The sequence below is a fragment of the Apteryx mantelli genome, chromosome 1, assembly GCF_036417845.1.
Source record: "Apteryx mantelli isolate bAptMan1 chromosome 1, bAptMan1.hap1, whole genome shotgun sequence".
In the NCBI taxonomy this organism is placed as follows: Eukaryota; Metazoa; Chordata; class Aves; order Apterygiformes; family Apterygidae; genus Apteryx; species Apteryx mantelli.
Genome location: NC_089978.1, coordinates 66702813 through 66725006, shown reverse-complemented (window position 1 = coordinate 66725006; position 22194 = coordinate 66702813). Strand labels below are relative to the sequence as shown.

The 22194-nt window shown below is 40.3% G+C and overlaps 1 protein-coding gene and 1 long non-coding RNA gene across 4 annotated transcripts in view; one reads left to right on the top strand and one right to left on the bottom strand.

The window, feature by feature from the left end:
- Window positions 1–4331: 4331 nt before the first annotated feature.
- On the bottom strand, window positions 4332–7056 carry LOC136991594 (uncharacterized). The gene is made up of 2 exons (XR_010883795.1): window positions 6753–7056; window positions 4332–6327 (listed from the first exon to the last, which is right to left on the bottom strand). It is a non-coding gene; the product is annotated as an uncharacterized lncRNA (long non-coding RNA).
- Window positions 7057–7476: 420 nt separating this feature from the next.
- The window catches only part of CARS2 (cysteinyl-tRNA synthetase 2, mitochondrial), a 45447-nt gene continuing 30729 nt past the window's right edge, over window positions 7477–22194 (top strand). For 2 of the 3 annotated variants that reach the window (XM_067293942.1, XM_067293952.1), the window contains exons 1-6: window positions 7477–7569; window positions 12201–12318; window positions 15133–15204; window positions 15876–15981; window positions 16720–16803; window positions 20308–20437. In XM_067293942.1, the coding sequence (XP_067150043.1) occupies window positions 12235–12318; window positions 15133–15204; window positions 15876–15981; window positions 16720–16803; window positions 20308–20437 (476 nt within the window). In that variant the 5' untranslated portion in view covers window positions 7477–7569; window positions 12201–12234. Of the gene's footprint in view, window positions 7570–12200; window positions 12319–13983; window positions 14193–15132; window positions 15205–15875; window positions 15982–16719; window positions 16804–20307; window positions 20438–22194 lie in introns of those variants that run through there. The other variant, XM_013954126.2, reaches the window with a different exon arrangement.

The window sequence follows — 22194 nt, the reverse complement described above, 5'->3', positions numbered from 1 at the left end:
CTTTGAAGATCCCCTTTCACAGTTCCCAAATATGATTCTTAGTGCTCTGTATTGTGCCAGTTAAATCACAGAATCACAGAATGGTTGAGGTTGGAAGGGACCTCTGGAGATTGTCTAAGTCCAGCCCCCCTGCTCAAGCAGGGTCACCTAGAGCATGTTGCACAGGATCGCGTCCAGCAGGGTTTTGAATATCTCCAGAGAAGGAAACTCCACAACCTCTCTGGGCAACCTGTTCCAGTGCTCTGTCACCCTCACAGTGAAGAAGTTTTTCCTTATGTTCAGATGGAACCTCCTGTGTTTCAGTTTGTGCCCATTGCCTCTTGTCCTGTCTCTGGGCACCACTGAAAATAGTCTGGCCCCATCCTCTTGACACCAAATATACCTGTACCCAGAAATACTTACTCTTTGCATCACATCCTGGGCTCAGCAATGTGTCAGTCATCTTTTTAAGAAGGGGAAAAAACAGGCATATATGTTCATCTCCAGGTAGGAAAGTCTTGGAACATGTGGAGCTGCAAGCCATTGCTCATCTCTGCTTCTTTTCCTCCTTTTCTGCATTCTTCTTTGTTATTTTAGCCTCCTCTTTCCTCTGAACTGTGGTAGGTGAGAGACTTGAGATCTTGAACAGAGTTGTAGTTCGTTCTTATTAGAGCCCCATTCCTTACTCTGGTGGAACAGACACAAGTAGAAACATAGGGAATGATACTTGTGTCAGAGAAGGAGGAGACTGGTGGACTTCATTTTCACTAGAGTGTAAGGTATCTAACTCTCCTTTAGGTTTCTGCTCCCAACCGTCAAACCTCTTTAATTATAAGAGATCTCTCTATTTAGAAACCCAAACCCCTGAGTCATGTATTTTCAAAACTTTCTTGCAGCTGTTACCTATTAAAGACTCACAGCAATGGGAATCAAGGGAATCTGCTGCTACATCAACAGAATCACAGAATAGTTGAGGTTGGAAGGCACCTCTGGAGACTGGCTGGTCCAACCACCCCTGCTCAAGCAGGGCCAGCTAGAGCAGGTTGCCCAGGACCATGTCCGTTCAGGTTTTGAATATCTCTGAGGATGGGGACTCCATAACTTCTCTGGGCAACCTGTTCCAGTATTCACTGTTCCTCACAGTGAAGAAGCGTTTTCTTCTGCTGAGGTAGAATTTCCTGTGTTTCAGTTTGTGCCCATTGCCTCTCTTGTCACTGGGCACCACTGAGAAGAGTCTGGCCCCATCCTCTTGACACCCTCCCAGAAGATATTTATACACATCAATAAGATCTCCCCTGAGCCTTCTCTTCTCCAGGCTGAACAGTCCTAGCTCTGTAACAACAGCTCTTGCAGTTGCATTGCAATCCTCCAGTAATTATGGTTATTCCAGCTCATCAGCATAAAGTTCAGAATTCTTAATATGAGCAGAATGAAGTCCAAAACCTCCACATATGTTCCACAAATGCAGATACTGAATATGTGATGATAGATTGTATAAGGAATCATGGCTGCCATTTTTTCTCTTTTCTGCCTTAATTGAATATTGCTGTATGAAATACACTGTAATTACTACAGCTGTAGCTCTATTTATTAGAAAAGATAATGTCTTCTGATCGTTAGTCATTATACTTTATTAGTACAGACAACTCAGATATGAGTTAGACCTTTCAATGAATTGCTGTTTCTTGACCATTTAGTAGCATAATCCTTCTCTTCTCCAGTTCCATATGGTTTTTTTGCTTGTTTGTTTGTCTGTTTGCTTATCAGGCTATAATAATTCATGCTTACCTGGGAGATGATAATTTTACAAGTGTAATCATTTCCCTTATGGCTGAAGGTTTTGAAGCAAAACTGCAAAAGGTTAACACAGAAGACAAGCAGAACTGAGGTTTGCAAGTATTAAGACCAGCAGACAAAAGTCATAGTTCAAACTTTATTGCTATATGCATTGTCTACGCACTGGATAGCGTATAACATTTATGAACATTTGGGCCAGAAATACCTACCTGTTCATGTCAGGAAATGATGTGGATGGGATTAATGGATCCCAAAATCTGGAAAACAAATCTAGCTGAGTTGGTCCACTGGTTCCCAGTGAAGGCTCAAGAGCATCACATATAAGACTCAAACACTTACCTAACGTAGGCCTGCCATTTTAAACTTTTTTTTTAAGTCAAGCCTTACTTAAGGAAATAGGCAATGCTCTGTATTTCACCGGATATAGCTCCACATCTCTTCCCCTGCCTGCTGTTTTCTGGCTGCCGCCTTCTCTTTCTGGCACCTGCTGCGCTTACTGCAGCAGTGCATTGAAGATGAGTCAATAATTTTGACTGGAACTAGTAATGGTGCCCTGGGGTCCTTGGAGTGCAAGGCTGAAGTATATCTGAATTGTCCAAATGTGGAGTCAGCACAGATTGAGGGGAGCTTATTCCTTGGGCTCCACACTCCCAAAAGGAGTTCAAAAAAGGTGCATCTCACCAGTTGGAAACAACTTAAAAAAGAGAATGCCAAGACTGCCGCCTTCTTGGAAAACTGATAATAAGATGAATCTGACCTCTAATCAAATTCATATAAGCTCTCAGGCTTGATTCTGTAAACCAGGGCGCAGGAGCCAAATACTTCTGATGAAAAACTGGTAGCATTTGTTAGAGCAGTTGATGGGTAAGTTATCTGAACCATAGTAGAGACAGGTTTCTGAACGACAAGGGCCACGGTTACTAGAAACATGATCCTGATAACACAATAGATGCTGCTTTTCTCCTCTGTCAGCAATTCTAAGACAGCATCTTTTAATTTTTAAGAAGATAAGTACAACCCACTGAACAATTAGGGGAAAACTGTTAAACCTTATAAAGAATGTATCTTCTAATAATGGAGGGCAAAATGTCAGTGTCCAGCCTGCTAGGAAAGTTTATTTTTTCACTGTTCTTTCTGTGGATCAACCTTAAAACTTCTTTTGCAGTTTTATTTCTCCAGGATTAGTCTTTTTAAATAGGTCCCTCAAGATGATTTCTGTTTTGTAAAGCATGCTTTTTACTTCTTGAATATTTTGGAGAATGGCCAAAAAAAATGTACAACAGAGGTAAAAACAGATTTCTGAGTCAAACATAAGCACAGAGACAAGTTTTATTCTCCTTTTAAAAATTAAATGAGATTCTTAGACAAATTGAAAAACACCTAGGTTTTGAAAAATAGAATATAAAGGATAATTCAAAACATGTCTGTAATTACAGGTTATTACAGATTGCAAAGAGAGAAACTCAGTTCTGTGGTATGGATTTAGCTCATTTTTACTTTTGGTTTGTACTTTGTCTTTTAGGCCTTTTTTCCCCTTATTTCCTCATGGTTAGTTTCCTTGCTAGGTTTCTGAACTAGAATCTTAACTACAAGGGCCATGGATACTAGAAACATGGTCTTGATAACACAACAGATACTGCTTTTCTCTTATGCCAGCAATTCTGAGACGTCTTTTAATTTTTAAGAAGTGCAACCTACTGAACACTTAGGGAAAAACTGTCAAACCGTAAAAAATGTGTCTCTGAATAATGAATAGAGAAGAAAAAAGGAAATTTTAGCTTAATTTTTATTTGCTTATTTTTCTTATGCTACAAAACACGCTTTGGGATTAGCCCAGTGATAATACTTACATGTTGGGAACAAATCATACTCCTGGTCTGAATACCTGGGACTGGAAATTGGAAAATACAAGATGAACCAGAACACCCTGCCCACCACAAGAGTGTTGCAGACTTGCTAGTGGAAAACATACAGAGCTGTACTTCTTCAGTCCTCTTCCCCTGCCACCATGTCCTTGGTCTGCTATTCACCCTACCAAATCTTTGCTCTGTGGTTTATTGGTCTTAGGCATTTCATTAACTTCCCCTCTTCTGCCGAACACAAAGAGTATCCACAAACTGGGAAGGATTTCCTCTTTTGCAATTAAGGGCTTTTTTTGATATCAGCTTGAACATGCACTTCTAGAGCACAGTGGATCACATTCCATATTGTTCAGTTTCTCCTCGCTTGATTCCTTTTTGCTAGTCACACAGATAGACACCGAGGAAAAACGGTTGCTTTGAACATACTGGTAGTTTCCATTCTTATGCAGTAACTGATGCATGAAGAAATGGGTATCTTCTCAAGGCCCTGAGACTTCTATTTATTAAAGAAAAAGTGACTCCTCAAAAGGCACAGTTCTGCAAGTATTTCCCTCAGAAATTACATGTGGAATTATTCTACCAGATTTTCCCTTTATCAAAATATTGCCTGGAGAAAATACTGCCTTCAGGCTTATGCAGATAAATGGACAGACAATATATAAACCCATTCTAAGGACTTCTGGAGTCATGTCCTTACCTTAAGAGTTTCAGCTTTTATTTAAGAAAAAGAAAAGGAAGCCTTGATGGCTCCTAAGGAAAACATGAAAATGTGACCTGACAGTTTTAAGTAGAGATGTGTCCCCTTGAATCAACAGTTTACTTGAAACATATACACCTCAATGGGATTTTGACTCAGATATTTACCTCTCTGCATACTGCATCCCCTACTAACTACTCAGCAGGAAATATGTAAGTAATGGGAGTACAATAGGCCCAGCCCTGGTATTGATCAGGCATACCCTGGTATTGAACGGGCATACCCTGGCTCCAGCTGCTGGGAACCTGTAAAGGCACCTTCTCCTACTCCAGATATAGCCATAGCCCAACTGTTCCTGAGAATGCCTACCAGTATTTTTAAGATGCATAATAATGGCTCTAATCCATCAGGATTATTATTGCTTTTCATTTGAAATTGGATTTAGTACTTTTTCCATTTTTAGTGCTTGTAGAATACTTTTGACTGTTCCACTGAATTTATTCTACTGCATTAAAACAAATCTGAAGTGTGAAGAATGTTAATTGCTTGTTTCAAGCATTTAATAATAACTGTAGCCTTTCCTACCCTTAGAAAATAGTATTTTATTGCAGGACATGAAGGTTTCTAGACTAAAAGCTAAATTAAAGCTTGTCTGGATACCACAAGACACTAAGCTTTCTGAAGCTCAGGGGGAAGAAAGCTGCATTCCTCTGATCAGTTGGCACTTTCATCCATGATAGCTAAACCTGGAAATAAAGCTAAAAACCATCCATTGTTATTTAGTATTGATTTGAACTCTGTCAAAGAGCTTGGCACTATACAGAACAAAGAAGACAACAGAGTTAATGACAACTCTTAACAGGATGTGTTTAGAACGGTAAAGACATCAAAAACAGCTCACTATGGAAACTGAAATAATTGGCTTGTGAAGCTTCCCGAGAAACATATAAAGCAAACATTTACAAAGGTTATTGGATGGTATCTTCAATTTCATCCTAGCTAGCCTCAAAATAGCAAGCACGTAAAATAGTTTTTTATTTGATCAAAAAGCTAGGATTGTCAGATGAAAAATATTGTGGAAAATGACTATATGTTAAGAAAAAAAAGAAAACATTTTCCCCTGGCAGGACTTTATATCTGATGCTCTCTAAAATAAAGATGTAAACATACTGTATTGATGAAGACAGATTTCTATTGTAAGTGCAATGATTCAAACGATTATATTAAATTTGAGAAAAATCTATCAAACCTGTCCTTTGCAGATTCAAGAGGAAAAAATTTCAGGACTTCTACAAGGCAGTTAGTTCACCACAGCCAAACCTATTCTCTGAATGTCCAGTCAAGGAAGGCGGTGATCATTCTGTATTACCTTCCTCATAGAGGCCAGCAAGAAGCTTTAGCAGGCAAGAAATGCAGTGCTCAGGAAAATTTAAGAAGTCTCCACTCTGAACAGTCTGCTTAGAAGTCCATATAGAAAAATAAAACAGGGAGCAGCACAGAGAGCATGTGTTGGAATTGACTGTTCACTCTCTTCTAACGCAAGCAGCAGCAAATGGAGCTAACAAGCCTCAGGTTCAAAACATGCCAAGAAGGCATTTCCTGAAAATGGCAGTAGACCTGTGGTACTCCTTGCCAGAGGATGTCATAGATGATAAAAGTTGATGGGTGATCATGGAGGCTGGAGAAATTAATGGAAGAGCAGCCCACTGAGAGTTATGAAACTGTAAAAATGCAACCAACTCAGGAAGTCCTCTGGTCAGAAGCTGGGAGAGTAGTAGGGAAAATATTATATATGCTTGTACTGTTCTCACTGTTTCCTAGATACCTGCTCATAGCTACTCTTGCAAACAAGACAATAGTTGAAACAGACTTTTGGCAACCCTTATGTCTGTTCCATTATACTTTTATTCACTGTAGTCGTAGTTCATGGTTTCCAAGGTGGGCCTAGGTGCTCCAGCCAGTTAAAGTACCACCTTGTTTCCTCTGCGTGCTCTGAAAGAAAAAAGATCCACAATCAGATAAGAGAAGCATTATCAAAAAAACCATGTTCTTTGCTTGCCATAACACTGGAAAGGAACTTGAAAATCAGCTGATTAAAGTACAAATCATTGAGTATGGTTATTAATTAGGGTCACAGTAGCTCAGGCCATTTTTTAAAACATGTAAGCTGGGTATAGCTTTTACACAGGTACCTGGAAATAAGGGGGGACAAAACTGTTTTTTTGAGACTTTTGATTTATTAAACTCGATTTTGGAAAGGCATGGCAGGCTTTTCCCTTAGGGGTGACACGCTACCACTCCTTTGACATGCAAGGCACAGTAAAACAGATCCATCTCAGTTTGACTGAACTGGATATACACCGTAGAAATAATTAAAAAATAACAGTCTCCAAAAAAAAAACCAAAACCAAACTCACCCTCAGTGAAAACCCCTTTAGAGAAGAAACCGCGCGGAGGCGGTTAAACTCACGCACACGGCTGGGTCCGCGCTTTTACCTCGGCCGAGTTCAGGCGGGGCGAGCACGGCTTCAGGCCACGCCAGCGGCCCGCGCCGCCACCCCGCGCTGAGGGGACCCGGCGCCGGCAGCCGCGCGTACCGCGGGGCCAGCAGCGGCCGAGGCGGCCCGGGGCAGCGGGCGGGCCCCCTTCGCCTCACGCCCCGCCTCTTCCTGCCGCTCCGGCTGTAGCTACCCCACTCGCCTGCTGTTTCCCGGCACAGGCGGCGCGGGTGTCGCGGTAACAGCCGCCGGGGGCTGCGCGCGCCCCGCCTCGCGCCCTCCCCGCCGAGGGGCGGAGCCGGCGCCTCCCCGCCTGCTGCCGCCGGGCCCGGGGGCGGCGGGCGCTGCGGCCATGCTATGCGCCGCGGCCGCTCGGCGGTGGCTGCGCTGCGGGGCGGCGGCGGCGGGCGGCGGGGGGGATGCGCGGCCCGCAGCGCTGCCGCCGCAGAGGTGGCGCTGCGCGGCGCGGCGGCGGGAATGGCTGCCGCCGGCCGGCCGGCACAGCGGCATCGTGGCGTACAACAGCCGGAGCCGGCGGAAGGAGCCGCTGGTGCTGGGCGAGGAGGGAGTGGCGACCTGGTAGCGCCTGGCCGGGGGCGCGGCGGGCGGCGGGGCGGGCGGCGGCGGCGGCGGGCGCCCCCTGCGGCGCGGCGCGGCGCGGCTCAGGGTGTCCCTCTCTCGGCAGGTACAGCTGCGGGCCGACGGTGTACGATGGGGCGCACCTGGGCCACGCTTGGTGAGTGCTGCCCCCGCCCCGCGCCACGCGTGTCGCCTGCGGGGCGGTGCCGGGCCGGGCACGCGGGGCTGACAAGTGAAACACGCGCGCCGCCGTGGGTCCCTGCAGCCCGCCCAGCGGTGAAACGGCTCGCCGGGGCCCTGCCTCGCTTTGTAGCGCTGCCGGGCTCGGTCGCCGGCAGCGAGGCTTTGGGGGAGCAAAATAATTTGGAGAAAACTATTAATAGTTTTGTTTTTCTTTCTGCTAAGATATGTGAATTATTTCAGGTCATCTTAACATGATGTAGCATAATCTTATGCACTAATTTGGCTTCTCACCTGGCATATGTTAATTCTTTCAGGTCATATTTTTGTGAATAGTTAGAAGGCAAACTGTATAGTTTGCTTATTTTTGTTTAATTCCTCTGGTGTGAGCAAACAGTAGAACATCTAGGCTTCTAAAGCAGAACGTTTTGTTGCAATGTGTATAGCCTCAAAATACGAAACATATTTTTCTCTTGAATTTAGTTTGGATACTGTGTCTGCACCAAGGAAAAGCTGCTCAGGGTTGTTTTACTATTAAAAAGATGTTCTTAAGATTAAAAATCAGATGTTCTCTGAAAGCCCATCTAACTTTAAAGCCTTTTCACGTAGTAACATCCCCGTAGTAACGTGTAAAAATGACCAGCATTTTTCTCAGCAGGTCATTAGAATAATTACAATAACAAACCTGCTTCGTTGTAAGTAATTTTGCAAGAATACTTTAACTGCCTCAGAGAAGGTTGCTGCCAGTTGTTTTAAACTTACCTGATCTGAAGATGTGCAGAACACCTGCAGCGTCTTGTGAAGATAATGGAACTTGCAGCAGCTCAGCTGCTCTTGAGCTCATATCTCATAGTTCTTAAAAGAACAAGATTCAGTGGACTGCTTGGAAGAGTAGCAATGTTCCAGATAACTGCCAACTATATGAACATCAAAGGCTGTATATGTAAATAATTCATTTTTAATGTAGGGCATTTCATAACCTCTGCTGTTGTATCAGCTTCATTCTGAAACTTGTGTTGCATTTTCCTCAGGGCTTAGCTATGGCAGAAGTATTACTTAAGGATAACTACTGCTTCGTTCTTTAAAAAGGAAATTTAAAAATGCTAACTGTATGAAAATACTATTGGCAACCTGTCCTTAAATGCTGCTGTATCATTGTGTGTATGTACTATTGTCTTTATCCTCCTTGCTTTTGTCCAGTCTTACCAGAAAACTATCCTAGCTCTATACTAGTGATCTAAGAATCAAGAAAATAACATCTTGAATTATTTCACTTGTACCTTATACATAAGGGGAACTTTATACCAAAAAAAGAAGTTTCTTAACAGTATGTGTGTTTAACAGAATTACAGAATGGTTGAGGTTGGAAGGGACCTCTGGAGATCATCTAGTCCAATGCTGCTGCTCAAGCAGGGTCATCTAGAGCATTTAAAATCCTAGAGTATTTACATCTAGAATTACTGTAGTGCAGTTGAGTATTACTGTTCATCTTGAAATAACTGCAGTTTGAAATCATAGCTTGAGAGCAATTATGTAAAAACATATCAGTACATTTCTTTGTTATTCAGTTTAGATTCTCCTAGTACCATAGGCCCTGTCTTCTCTGCTACCTCATAGCATAACAGGGAGAAGAATTGCAGAAGCGCTTCCATCACTAGGAGACAGCTGATCAGTTCTCTAAAACCTTTTTAAATTTACCAGTTTTGTGGTTTAGAGCTTGAGAGCAAGTGTTGAGGAAGACACCAAGTAAAAGGAAATATTTAATACCATGAGGAGCAAAATGGGAGAGGGGAGAACAGGATGCACAATACTACTGTTTCCAGAAAGCTGAATGCAGCACTTCTGTTTATCGCTGTTCTAAAGCGCTGTATTGAGGATGACCCTGTTGTTATGGTCCAGTGGAATCCACTCTTCAGTAACTTTTTTCTATATTGGTATTATACATAGTTTTGGCACAGTGAATTACACCAAATCTTGATATTACAACTACTATTTCTTTTGTTTTTTTTCTTGTTCATATTTTTCTTTCTCCTTTCAGTATCTTTGCTCTCTGTACATGTGCATGGTGTTCTTTTAACATAAAGTCTCACTGATCTAACTTTGTACTGAAGAAAGGGAGGTATGGACAACACTTAAGGCTGTGCAGGGCAATAGCTTATATGACCCTTACGTGTTCTGTTCATTCTTCTGTTTGCTAGAACAGGTATTAAGTGATAGAGTGGATCTAGAGTATGACCTTTTTAAGCCTGAGAATTTCACCTTTTGGTCTTGCTTCTTCTGTGTCTCTTGAATGTGTTTTTGTTGGTGGTTCTCCTTGCTTTCCTATGTTCAGATTCTTTTGGTTAAAAGACCTCACTCTGCCTGTTCTTTTATCCATTGCTTTTTATCCTATGTTTGAACTAACAATTTTAGGCTTTCCTGATCTGGAAGCTGGCCATATGCCTGTGGCACCTATTTTTGACCTCTTTATATACTGCTTTGAGAAAGGGTAGTTAGGACTATTTCCCCGCCCCCCCCCCCCCCCCCCAGTAGCTAGGTCTAACTGTAGAGCTGCAGGAGCACTATTTTAGTAGGCACAACTGAAATGAATGCTCCTGATGGGGGCCTACAGACCAGGAAATGCTTTGGGAAAGAGCATGAAATCAAATGGAGTGATTACTGTGGCCATAGTTGCTACAGTATCCCTCTTGTAATTTTTTTTTTTTTAAGACCAGCATACCATTATACCATTTTATCACTGAAGTTCCTTTCTTTCCCCTGCCTTTTTACATTTGAGTCATGACAAACACAACAAATGCAGAAGGTAATGCTGCAGAAATGAATAATGGAGATGGGCTTGAGACCCTTAGTAAGCATTTAAGAACTGAATTATCATCCCTTCCCTGATTCCTTATTTCTATAAATAAACCAACTTTCTCTAGCATGCTTCTGCTTCCAGGATTCAGAACAGGTGCTCTGTGTGCTTTGATACAACATCCAAATTTTATTCTATACAAATAAAAGACTTCTGAGACTAGCCTTGACTTTGCTGGTGTGGGCCTGGTTAAGATTCAGGTTCCTAGCTCAGTGTTCTGCCATAAGAATAATCCCAAGCCCAAGAAGAGATTTCATTCTGTGCATTTTACCTGGTGTACCACCCCCTTGGTTTTCAGTCTGCTTTTTTTCTTTTCAGTTTGTTTAATACTGAAGTTGTAAGGAACCTGCTTTCTGAGATGTCAGATCTGTCTCATTGCAGTGTTTCTTCCAAAAATTAAGTTAGAAGATCACAGGAGAGGAAACAGTACAAAATTTGTGTATGTTCTGGGAACTGAAACTACAGAGCTGTTAAATCTAATTTTAAGCTTTTGATGCTGGTATTGTTCCTTTGAAAGGAGTCCAAAGAGCAGTTTAATGTTCTCATGCAGTCATGTCACAACATTAAATGAGCACCACTTGCAATAGCTGATATTCATTAATAACTGCCTACCTGGCAGCATGTGCTGCCTTTCAAGTAGCCTTTTTTAGTATGAACATAATGAGAACAGAAAAAGGTAAAAAACAGAAAACTTTTCTTCGTCAAGATATTGCATATGCTTAAACCTGAATCCTAATGCCACCTCGTCCCTGCAGCTAAGGGAGAGGATGCAGATCCATTCGTGATGTTTGTTTACACTTGCTTGCTTTGACAGACACAGTTGCTGCAGTTCATTTAGGTGGAATGGAAAACTGTAGATCTGTGAATTTTCTTTTGGACTCCATCCTGCAGGAGCAGTACACTCAGTTCTCTTCAAAGTCAATGGAGGCTGAAGATTCTCAGTGTGCTGCAGCATAGGCTGAGAGCCTCTAGTCACTTTTTAGTATTTCACGTAATAATTGAATTTTACTTAGTCAAAGCATGTTTTTAGAATTTTGAGTGGAGAGTCTTGGAACAGCAATAGGCTGCTGCAGGCCTGTACAGCTTATACATTGATCAGTCTGATAGTATTAACAGTTGTGTTTTAGCATGAAGTACCTGAATAACTTTGAAAATTGATTCTCAAGTATAAGTAAAACAAAATAACCCCCAAAAGTATCTGTTCTCTGGTATCAGAAAAGATTTGTGATGTGTTAATGAAATCGTTTATTTGTAACTAATAGCTGTAGCTGTTGTTTGACTCTAAACAAAGTTAATTTGAACCCTTTTATATTGTTTTCTTTGTGTTCTTCTGCCCTGTGGCATTTCAAAACCTGTTAAAATTTAAAAGGACTAAGGGTTTTTATTTTTAAGAATATATGATCTGTTCGTATGTGTGTCTGTTTTGTTTACTTTAAGAAAGTCTTCTGGTTAACATGTAGCTTCAAATTCTCTCTGAAGTTTTGCTAAAGAGATGCAACCAAAAAAAATTCAGAAAATATGATGTAATGTGTCACTAATGCCAGAAGAGGGTAGACCAGTTCAACTGAAATTTACTTGACTTTTTTGCAGGTTTCAACTAGTTTTGGAAAAGCATTTTATCTACTCAAACCCTTGTTATTCCAAGTATTGGCTAATTTAGCATGTCTCTGTGGGTGTTAGTGGTGTTGGTTATTTTTATTTAAATTTATTCTCACTGATGCATGTTTAAAAGCTCATGTTTTTTTCTCTTCCAGTTCCTATGTAAGGTTTGATATAATTCGAAGAATAATGACTAGCTTTTTTGGAACTGAAGTAGTCATGGTGATGGGGATTACAGATATAGATGACAAAATAATTAAAAGAGCCAATGAGGTAGGTATTAGTTACAATCTCTCAACCAAACTTTCAGTATTTTCTACAGCTATTTACATAGGGAAAAGACCTAGCTGTATTTTCTGTTTTGTTTTGTTTTAATTAGTGTATAATAAATTTTGAAAGCTCTAGTCACCTTTGGCTTTAGAGGGGCTGGGAAACTGGAGGGTTTGACATAGACCTCTGTGCGGAGGAAACTGTGTAGAGCTTGAGAGGCAGCATGGGCTGTATTACAGCACTCAGGGCAGATGTACTTACAACCTTGCACTGTACCTGGAAGGCCAGTGGGAAACAAACAGCCACTGTAAACCTTCAGTAGAGTTGAAGAGTGTCTTATCCCAAAAGCAAAACAAAACATATCAGCCAGTACGTTTCAGACTGTTTTCTGAAGAAAAGTTTTGTATCATTGCTGATGTTCTTTCAGCATCGGTCATTAAAGAGGTGCTGACAATATAAAACATTATGATATGCAGAGTTCTACCATCTCATATACATGAGGGCAACTCCTGAAAGGTGCTGAGCACCAGCTAAGTGTGGCATCAGCATCTTAAAAAGTTTGCTTAACCCTGTTTGAATTCACGGCCTATTTGAAAGTTGACATTGAGTGTACTGGTAAGTCTTGATGAGATTGGGGCCTTAATAGGGTTGGATTAATATAAAAATGGTAGAGTTAAAAAAGCATCAACTCAACCAAACCTTTAATTGAATTCTCAGGGTTGTTGACCTCATTAGAAGTTTTATGGTTATAAGTAGCTCCCAGTTAGATTTTAATCAGACTTTTTATTTTTTTAAATCAACTGAACTTGGTGAATTATTTTTATTTATTTATTTATTTTTTTAAACCTTTTTTTGAACTCTAAAATGCTAAGAATGCATTTTGGCTTTTAAACTGTTTTCTTTCTTTAATGAGTTTTGTTTTGCTTTTTTTAATCTGTAACTCATGTCTTCTGGATCATCAATGAATGTGTTGGATCAAATTACAGTTGCAAGCTTTAAGGTAGTTTCTTGGAGCCAGAGAATTTGACAGGTGTCTTTTTTAATTTAATTTTTAAATAAACAGTTACTATTGCAGTTTAATGTAAGGCACTACATTCAAAAGAATGTTAGCTTACTGCTCTTGTGTAGAAATTGTTTTTTGTTCTCTTTTTCCACTTACCTCCAGCCTTTTTTAAGGCAGTAAGTCAGTACTCTAAAAAAAATACCGCATTTAAATCGGTGTGTATGCATTTAAAATTTTTTATTGTCAGAACATGATGGACATTTGCTTCCACATTTGATGGGGGGGAAAAATGGCATCATGTTTTAAAAGAATTTATGTTCATTTACCCCATTCTTTTGTTTTCTGAAGAAATCTTTGTGTTGTTGGTTGGTTGCTTGGTGCCTGCCCTGCTCTGAGCAGTCTGTTTGGACAGCCAAGGCCTCTGGCTGTGTGCTTTGATTTTTGTTGTTGGGCCGTCAGTACCTGAAGCATTATAGTGTCAGGATCAACATGCCCGACTCCCTTTGTTCCCCATCCTCTGGGATTCATATAGAAAGAGTCCAAAAGTTGGGCATCTTGTCTATGATGATCATGCTATGTTCCCTCTGTAGTCATCTGAGAGGGAGATGAATCTTCTCGCATTTTGGACATCTAAGGATGGGAGGAATTTCCCTGTCTCCCCCTAGGTGCCTTTCTCTTCCTGTTGATCAAAGCAGCAGCTGAGCTGGGTAATGAGATGAAGTGCAGTGCTGGTGTCCGGAAGAACACCGTGATGTGTAGGCAGAGGCATGCCTTCGTTTCTCGGTGCTGAGGATCTGCGTTATTGCAGGATGAGCATCTGGTTTGTCTTCACCAGAACTCTTGGCTGCTTGTCCAGTAGCTTGTTCAAATCATGGTAGGCACCTGCAATCTGAAAACCAGACTCCTTAACTATGCTCCCGTAGTGAACGGTAGAAGTGAAACCGAATTTATTTTGTTAATGATTCAGTTACCTGCAAGCTGGAGAGAATGTCACTATGTTGGCTCCTGCCCAGTACGTTTTCCTCAGAGAAGATGAAAAAAATCTAATTAGAAACACTTCGGTATCATGCTTCTGCTTGCTAGGGCAGGTTTTGCTATCGCATATCTTTCAAGCCCTGACCTATTCTGAATATTTGGGACAAGTATCTTGTCATGTGCAAATTGCCTCTTTCCTTTTGGATTGCATGTATTCTTTACTTCTATGAAGATGCCTGTTCCTGTCAGTCAACACATGAATGAGAAATGTGGAAAAGGTGTTTGAGAACTACTGTACTTGGCAAAATATGAAACTGACTTTCAATTAATTTTCTCTGATTGTATTGATATATGAGAGTAACAATGACTAGCTGAAATATCTTATTTTCCTTCATCACTTAAAATTAATATCCTGCCTGATCCTGCAAGTCTATGATCTGTCTTTCTGACATGCAGGTTGTATCAGTATGCCCTGACAGTAAGTTGAGTGAATTTCACATCCTGTGTTCTGTAGTATAACTTGTCACTAGTGGAAGACCCTCTCAGGAGAAACATAATGGGGGAGGGAAGGAGTTTATTAATTTAGTTTTTAGTTGCTTTCTCTTAAAAGATTGATATTAAAATATTTTGGTAACTCAAAAGTGTAAATGAAATACCACTTTTCAGTTATAAATAACTTACATAGCCTTCCCCCGAATTTTAGTTTAGTAAGCCTTCTGACTCTTTACCTTGGGGGCTCTGTAAGTCTTCCAATTAGCTATTAACTCACCGATAAAAGATTGCAGTGTTTTATATTATTACTTTGATTTATGATTTAGTAATCTGCTTCTCTTTTTCAGATGAGTATATCACCAGTAGCTCTTGCTCGTATTTATGAAGAAGACTTTAAACAAGATATGGCTGCCTTGAAGGTACAGATACTTGAACTTCTAAATTTAAGAGTATTTTAAAGCTTGTATTTTGGTAAGGAATCTGACTTTGACAGTTTGATCTGAAGAAATAAATTGATTGACTGCTTCTGTGGTGAAGTATTGTTATGATATTGAATATTGATTTACTTTTTTCACTCTTTTGGGGGGGAAGAATGGCTTTTGAGTAAGGGGAGAGGAAAAAAAATCAAACCCTGACTGTTGTGGAAGATGAATGAATGTGTTACATTTATTTAGGAATAGGACTTTTCGTGCCTTATGCAACTGAGCTGTGGTTCATTGATAATATGTATTTACTAATATACAGAAATAGCCTAGTCTTGAGCATGTAAGACATAAAATATTCTTTTATTGACTTCAGATGACTTTGCTTCTGGTCTGGAGTACTGTCAGAAGCAGAGAGTAAGCCACTGGAGAAAATTAGTGGATTCTTTTTTTTTTTTTTTTTTTTTTTCCTGCTCCTCAAACTTTTTTTTTTTTAACCTATATCTTAAATGCTGTCTATGACTTTTTATATTTGCAACATTTTTTTGGAAAGATAAAATTGAGCAGAATGTTCTTTAAAGAGATTTGACGCTTCTTAAGTTGAAGTGGCTTATCAGCAGTATATTTCACACACAGGCTAATAAGCTGTTACGGTTTCTTTGTTTAAGGTCCTTCCTCCTACAGTATATATGAGAGTGACTGAAAACATTCCTCAGATAGTTTCCTTTATAAAAAAAATAATTGCTAGAGGACAAGCTTATGCAACCTCAGAAGGTAAGACTTATATTAAAGCAACTCCATGTTAGCACGTGGACAGGATATCAGTGCTCTCTAATCCTGTTTTGTGATCAGATGAGATACCCTGTACCAGGTTTTCCTTCTGTTGATTAGCAGACAGGGTGTGAGCAACTCATCCACAATGATGTGACCGCACAGAACAACTGTTGCTCAATTTGTATGTTAAATGTAACTCGTCACTAACATAATTTTTTACTGTAATTGAACAGTCATGTCAAATCCTGTGGGGAAGTCCTGGCCTGGGTGCTACAAGATAGGTGGGGAACCCTGTTAACTCTAAACAGCGGATGGGCATCTCCTATGTGCTATGTAGCATGTGTCTGCAAAGCACGACGTGTAGAAGTTTTTTAGCAGAGCTGGTGGTTGCAGGAGGATTCAATTGCATTATAACTGGAATAGTAATAGACTTTTCAGTTGTGGAGGGGATTGCTGATTGTATGTGGGCAGGAAAGAACTCAGTGAGATCTCCATCAAAAAAAAGACAGTAATCTTCATGTGCAAAGTGAACAAATGCAATGAAGTTACTGGAGAGCAAATAACATGGAAGTGCTGCTACTTGCGCAGTATTTCTGAATTTCTAGATCAGAATTTCAAATGGAAGTTCAATGGCATTTTGTTTTGGTTTGCTTTCAGGGAAATGTTATCTCTTCATCATATCAGCAGAGTGAATGTACCCCATCTTTGATATAAAACTAAACATTTATTTTCTATTAGGCAATGTTTATTTTGATGTTAAGTCTTGGGGAAAAAGATATGGAGTGTTAACTACTATTTATCCTGATGCAGAAGATGAAGCAGGTAAGTTCGTGCACTAATTTGTATTAATGCTTTGTCAAACTCTTGATTTATCTATGCATAAAGCCTCATAGAACAGCCTGAAAAAATTTTCTAACCTGTTGTATGTAGCCAACTTTTTGGTTAAGACCACATTGTTCTAATAGTTTTTTATTGAAGCACTCACTGCTGCCAGTGTAAGAGAAATCTCTGTCTCTTTTCATATTTATTTATTTTTATACCTTTGATTGGGTACCTGAGAACAGTTATGGTTCTTAATAAATTTTATTTAAATGCTTGTGAGTGATGCATACAAATTTAATAATGAGGTTATCTTCTCAGCCTTTGCGCTAGCCAGTGATGAGGCAGTCAAGAGTAAATGCAAGAAACACCATCTATTGTGTTATTGTTTGGGCAGTTACACCTTTCTGATGTATACCAACCAGATGCATTTACTCCTTTCATGACCAAATTACTGCTGAGCAGACTGTGTGAGGGATGGTAGGTTTCCTGATAGACTGTGGTAAAGCAGGTCTGTAGTCCTGCTCTGTTCTCTTTGCTGCAGTTGTCCAGCTGCTGAGCAGGATTGCTGAGGCTTTCTGTAGTTTCCATAAGTTGGGTGTGATCAACTCTTCACGTAGGAGAGCTTGATGCAGGTCTACATCCTTTGTACACTGAAGTTCAGCATTTCTTCATTTAAAAAATCTGTTTGGAATTACTGAACAAATTTGGGAGGCTGATGCTCAGGAATTGCAGCCAAAAAATTCTCACAGCTCTGCTCTGGAGTTGTTTCAGCATTATAACTTGCAGAGGGAATGTATTTTGACAGTTCTTTAGAGAAAGTTATTGATAGGCTGTAATTACCCTCTTGATGAGCCCTAGGCATATAGTAGCACAGTGGTCCCCAACTGAGTGTAGCTAGAGATGTGCTATGATTTAGTGTGGTGTGGTTTTTTTTACGTAAGCACAGAAGTTGTTTTAAGGTATTATGCCTTTTTTATTTGTTCTTAACTCTTGTTAAGAACTGCATTCAGAACTTCAATCTTACAGAATAACTACTGCAACATGTTATTTTTTGCCAGTGTCTGGGGCTTTTCAGAGCTTTTTTTTTTCTTTTAATAATGACTATTGTTGTTCAAGTAGAACATCAAAATAGGACTTTTTTTTTTATGCCTTCCTTCCATCCAGAAATTAAAAATAGGTAGATTATAGGTCAGTCTCTTCTTTGTGAATCCAGAATGTTTCCATTGCTGAATATCCTAGACAGTACCCAAGCAAACAGTGGCAGCTACAGGGTGTGGTGTCAAAAACAGAATCATCCAGGAGAGCAGAGGCTGTGAAGGCAATTCCCTCTTGATGCTCCCTGAAACAAATCAGTGCTGTGTTTTAGAGCTCTGTTAGCTCTGCAGGCTGCCTCACAGTTTCTCCAAACTGTGTAAAAGAATAATAATATTGGATAAAGGAGACTAGCACTCTTACTTAACAATGAGAAAATGCTGTTGCCATAACAAAGCTTGAGGTGAATAACCCCATGCACCAGAACGTGCTGGGGACTAACAGCTGGAAAGCACCTTTACAGAGAAGGACTGGGACGTCCTGGAGGACACCAACTTGGCCATGACCCATCAATGTGCCCTCATGGCAAAGAAGGCCAACTATCCCCTGGGCTGCATTAGGAAGAGTGTCGCCAGCGGGTTGAGGGAGGCAATCCTTCCTCTCTACTCAGCCCTGGTGAGACTCATTTGGAATGTTGGGTCCAGGTCTGGGCTCCCCAGTACAAGAGAAACATGGACATACTGGAGTGCGCCCAGTGAAGGGCCACAAAGATGATTAAGGGCTTGGAGTGTCTGTCATACAAGGAGAGGCTGAGGGACCTGGGATTGTTTAGCCTTGAGAAAAGAAAGTTAGGGAGGATCTTAGAAGACTGAGTCAGACTCTTCTCAGTGGTGCCCAGTGACAGGACAAGAGGCAATAAATTGAAATACAGGAAATTCCATTTAAATGTAGAAAAAAACTCTTTTTACTGTGAGAGTGATCAAACACTGGAAGAGGTTGCCTAGAGAGGTTGTGGAGTCCCTATCCTTGGAGATATTCAAAACCCAACTGGACAAGGTCCTGAGCAACCTTTCCTAAGAGACCCAGCTTTGAGCAGAGGGGTTGGGCTAGATGGCCTCCAGAGGTACTGTTACTTCTACAGATTTTGTGACTGTTGTTTAGTCTGTCACCCAGAAGATGGGAATAGTGCTTTTTTGTATCAGTACTCAAAAAAGGCAAGGATGGGATGGAGTCATCAGATACTGGTCAGCCAGAGCTTGGCAAAATAATGAAAAAGCCGAGGTGAAGAATCGGTTCATAAGACATAGAGGGACAGGAATATAATCCTAGTTTTATCAAGTTTGACTGATGAAGCAGGTGTAATAGTTTTTTTTTTTTTTTTAAAGTGTGCCTCATTTAATATTGCATGAAATTCTGAATAGAAATTGACTTTATATATCAATAAAGTACAAGCTGAATGGATCAAGAAAAATGACCATCTAACAGATCTCCAAAAAAGACTGTCAGTGGAGAATCATCATTAAAATGAGTCGATACTGGAATCCTACAGGAATTGGTCTAGACCCAGTAATACAAAGTATTTTCATTAGTGATCTGGAATAAGGATAAGCAAGTCTAACATCACTGCTGATTAAACAGATGAGCAACGTTAAATAATTAAGAACAGGGAACTTAGAGCAATGTGAGTCATTTGCTATGCTAGATCCCTTCAAACCAAATAGGTATATAATTTTGTCAAATACAAGATCATGTATTAACAAAAAAATGGAGACTCTAGAACCCCATTCTGTAGTTTCTGCTGGAAGTAGCATTTATCTGAATGGGAGTTAGGAGTCAAGAGGGACTAACTGTTGAACATGATTCACCTCTCTGCAGTACTGTGGCAAAAATGGCTGTATAGTGAAGGAAGCAGCAAATATAGTTAGGGAGGAGACTTTGTCTTTCAATAAGACATTGGTGAAAATGATACTGGAATGTCGCTGCTGCCCAGGAACAGTTCTGATGTTCTTCTCTGCACTTGCTTTTGATTTTATAGAATGAGAAATGATTTGTGGCCCAGAGAAAAAATGGTTTTTACCTCTCTCACTGCAGAGCAACCTGTTTGTTGTAGAAATCTGGCTGATAAGTAACTAAATGAAAGATGTAAAACCAGATAAGGTCACAGGGACTCAAAGGATAAGATGTATTAAAGAATCTTGAACCCTTTTTTTTTTTTTTTTTTTTTTTTTTAGCCTGCAGCAATCTAATTCAAAGTTGTGGGGGGGTTTTTTGTTTTGTTTTTTTCTCCCGCAAAGATTTGTTCAACAAACTGGAAACCTTGTGTGAGGGGGAAGGGAGGAAAGATACAGCAAAAAGAAGCTGGGCAACTGAGAATAAAATCTGAATTGTTCCCTACATGCGCATTTCCTTTTGCTTTCATTTGTCCATTCTTTCTGAGACATATCCCAATAACAAATCACTTATTCTTGACAGTCAATACTGATAAACGATATGGTAAAGATTTTGCCCTGTGGAAGGCTGCCAAACCTCAAGAGCTATCTTGGACTTCTCCCTGGGGAAGAGGAAGACCTGGATGGCACATTGAGTGCTCCACAATAGCAAGGTCAGATGCCTTGGATTTTAAATCCAGTGCTGATTTTTGTTTTCAGTTGGTATAATGGTAGCAATGATACTGAAAGTATTTTGCTTGGTCAGTAGAAAGCACCAATTTTACTCTGAGTACTTTCTGCAATGTTGAATGTCATGTGTGGCCCAAACCAGCTCAGCTCTGCCTTAATAGAGCAGCTGTCTTGTTACATTTTGGTAACTTCTTTCTTTTAAGAAAGACCTGGGCATTTAAAATCTGCCATGCAGGATCACACAATGGATTAGCAAGTCTTTTGACTTGAACTGAGTAATCGAAATTTTAGTGGAAGCTATGGTACCTCTTTCATCTACCTCCCTTCCACTTGGTGCAATCTCCAACACACCTAGTCAAGCATGTAGTGCAGTATTAAGAGGATAGGCTATGGGCTTCCATCCCAACTCCAGTGAATACGTGAAATTTGGTTGTCCTTATCATAACAATATTTGTGGATATGCATGCTAATGATCAAAACGTTACTCAGCTTTCTTCAAAATTCAGCCATAGTATTAGATATTCTGACTTCTCTGTGGCAGTATATTCTGTGAACACAATGTGAATTGTGCACAGTAGCATTTTGCTCATAGTTGGTTTAAATTAACTTGCTCTTAATTTAGAGTTATATTTTATTTTCTCTGCAGGATGATAGTACTTTGTCCTCTGCAGTAGCCCTATTAATTTATGTATTTTAGAAAAAGAGACTTTAGCTCTTCTGTCCTGGAAGATTTGTAGTGGTACTTTGTTTTGCATTAGTCTCAGATCTTTTTTGGAAGTTAATAACAAATTACTGAGGTCTGATCCTTTTTGAGAGTTGAGCCCAAGCTGAGAGTAGATGGAACTATTGCTTTAGGTTTCTCTTTCATATGCTGTACTGTGGCACCTGGGGTTGTTAGTCATTAGTTCCTGATTGTGAAAAGCATTTGTAAAGATGATTTTATGTCACTAAATAGTTTCGGCACTGTGAAAGAGTAGTTAAAGCAACTGAAGTGCACAAAAACCTGCTGTTTGAAGTGTGACCTGTGACAGAAATTACTCTAGGTAAGAAATGCCAACCCACTATAAAATGGCCCATCTGCTAATGTGATGCTATTTATATTCTGTATTTCTGTAAAAACTTATTTTACTGTGGCTGGAGGAGGCTCCTGTCTGGCAGATAGGGGTTGACCCATGCAGAGCATAAGTGTAGTAATCTTGGACTGTGAAAAATGGAGAACTTATTTTTGTAAGTCATCTAAAATGATTTACTGTCACAGTCAGCTGTCAAATACCCATTTTAAACAGTAACTACTTACCTGTCTGTTTTACCAAAGATCTCAAACCCTTAAAGTCATTTAGGTGAATTAATTTTAGAGTATTTTTGAAGTGTGTGGGAGGAAGGATCTGCAAATGGCAGTGCTCCTCTATAGATCTCAGGGAAGCCAAGAGCAGGGGTTGCTCCTGTGAAGAGCTGTGCTTAATCTGTTTTTAGAGCACATGGAAAGAAGCAGATGGACACGAGCTTGGGAAATGACTATCAGCCAGTTCACCAGCGATGTCTTTCTCTGTTTCTTCCCTTCCTCCACCCTGACTAGTTCTGCAGATCAATCACAAGCCCGGAGCAACAGAAGTACTAATATCTAGCCAGCTACCAGAAAAAGAGGAGCAACGTGTTGATATGACACTTGCAAAGATGGCATGTGTCTGTGTGCGTGCATGTCTTGTGTTTTATTTTTACTAGTATAGACAGCATGTATTTT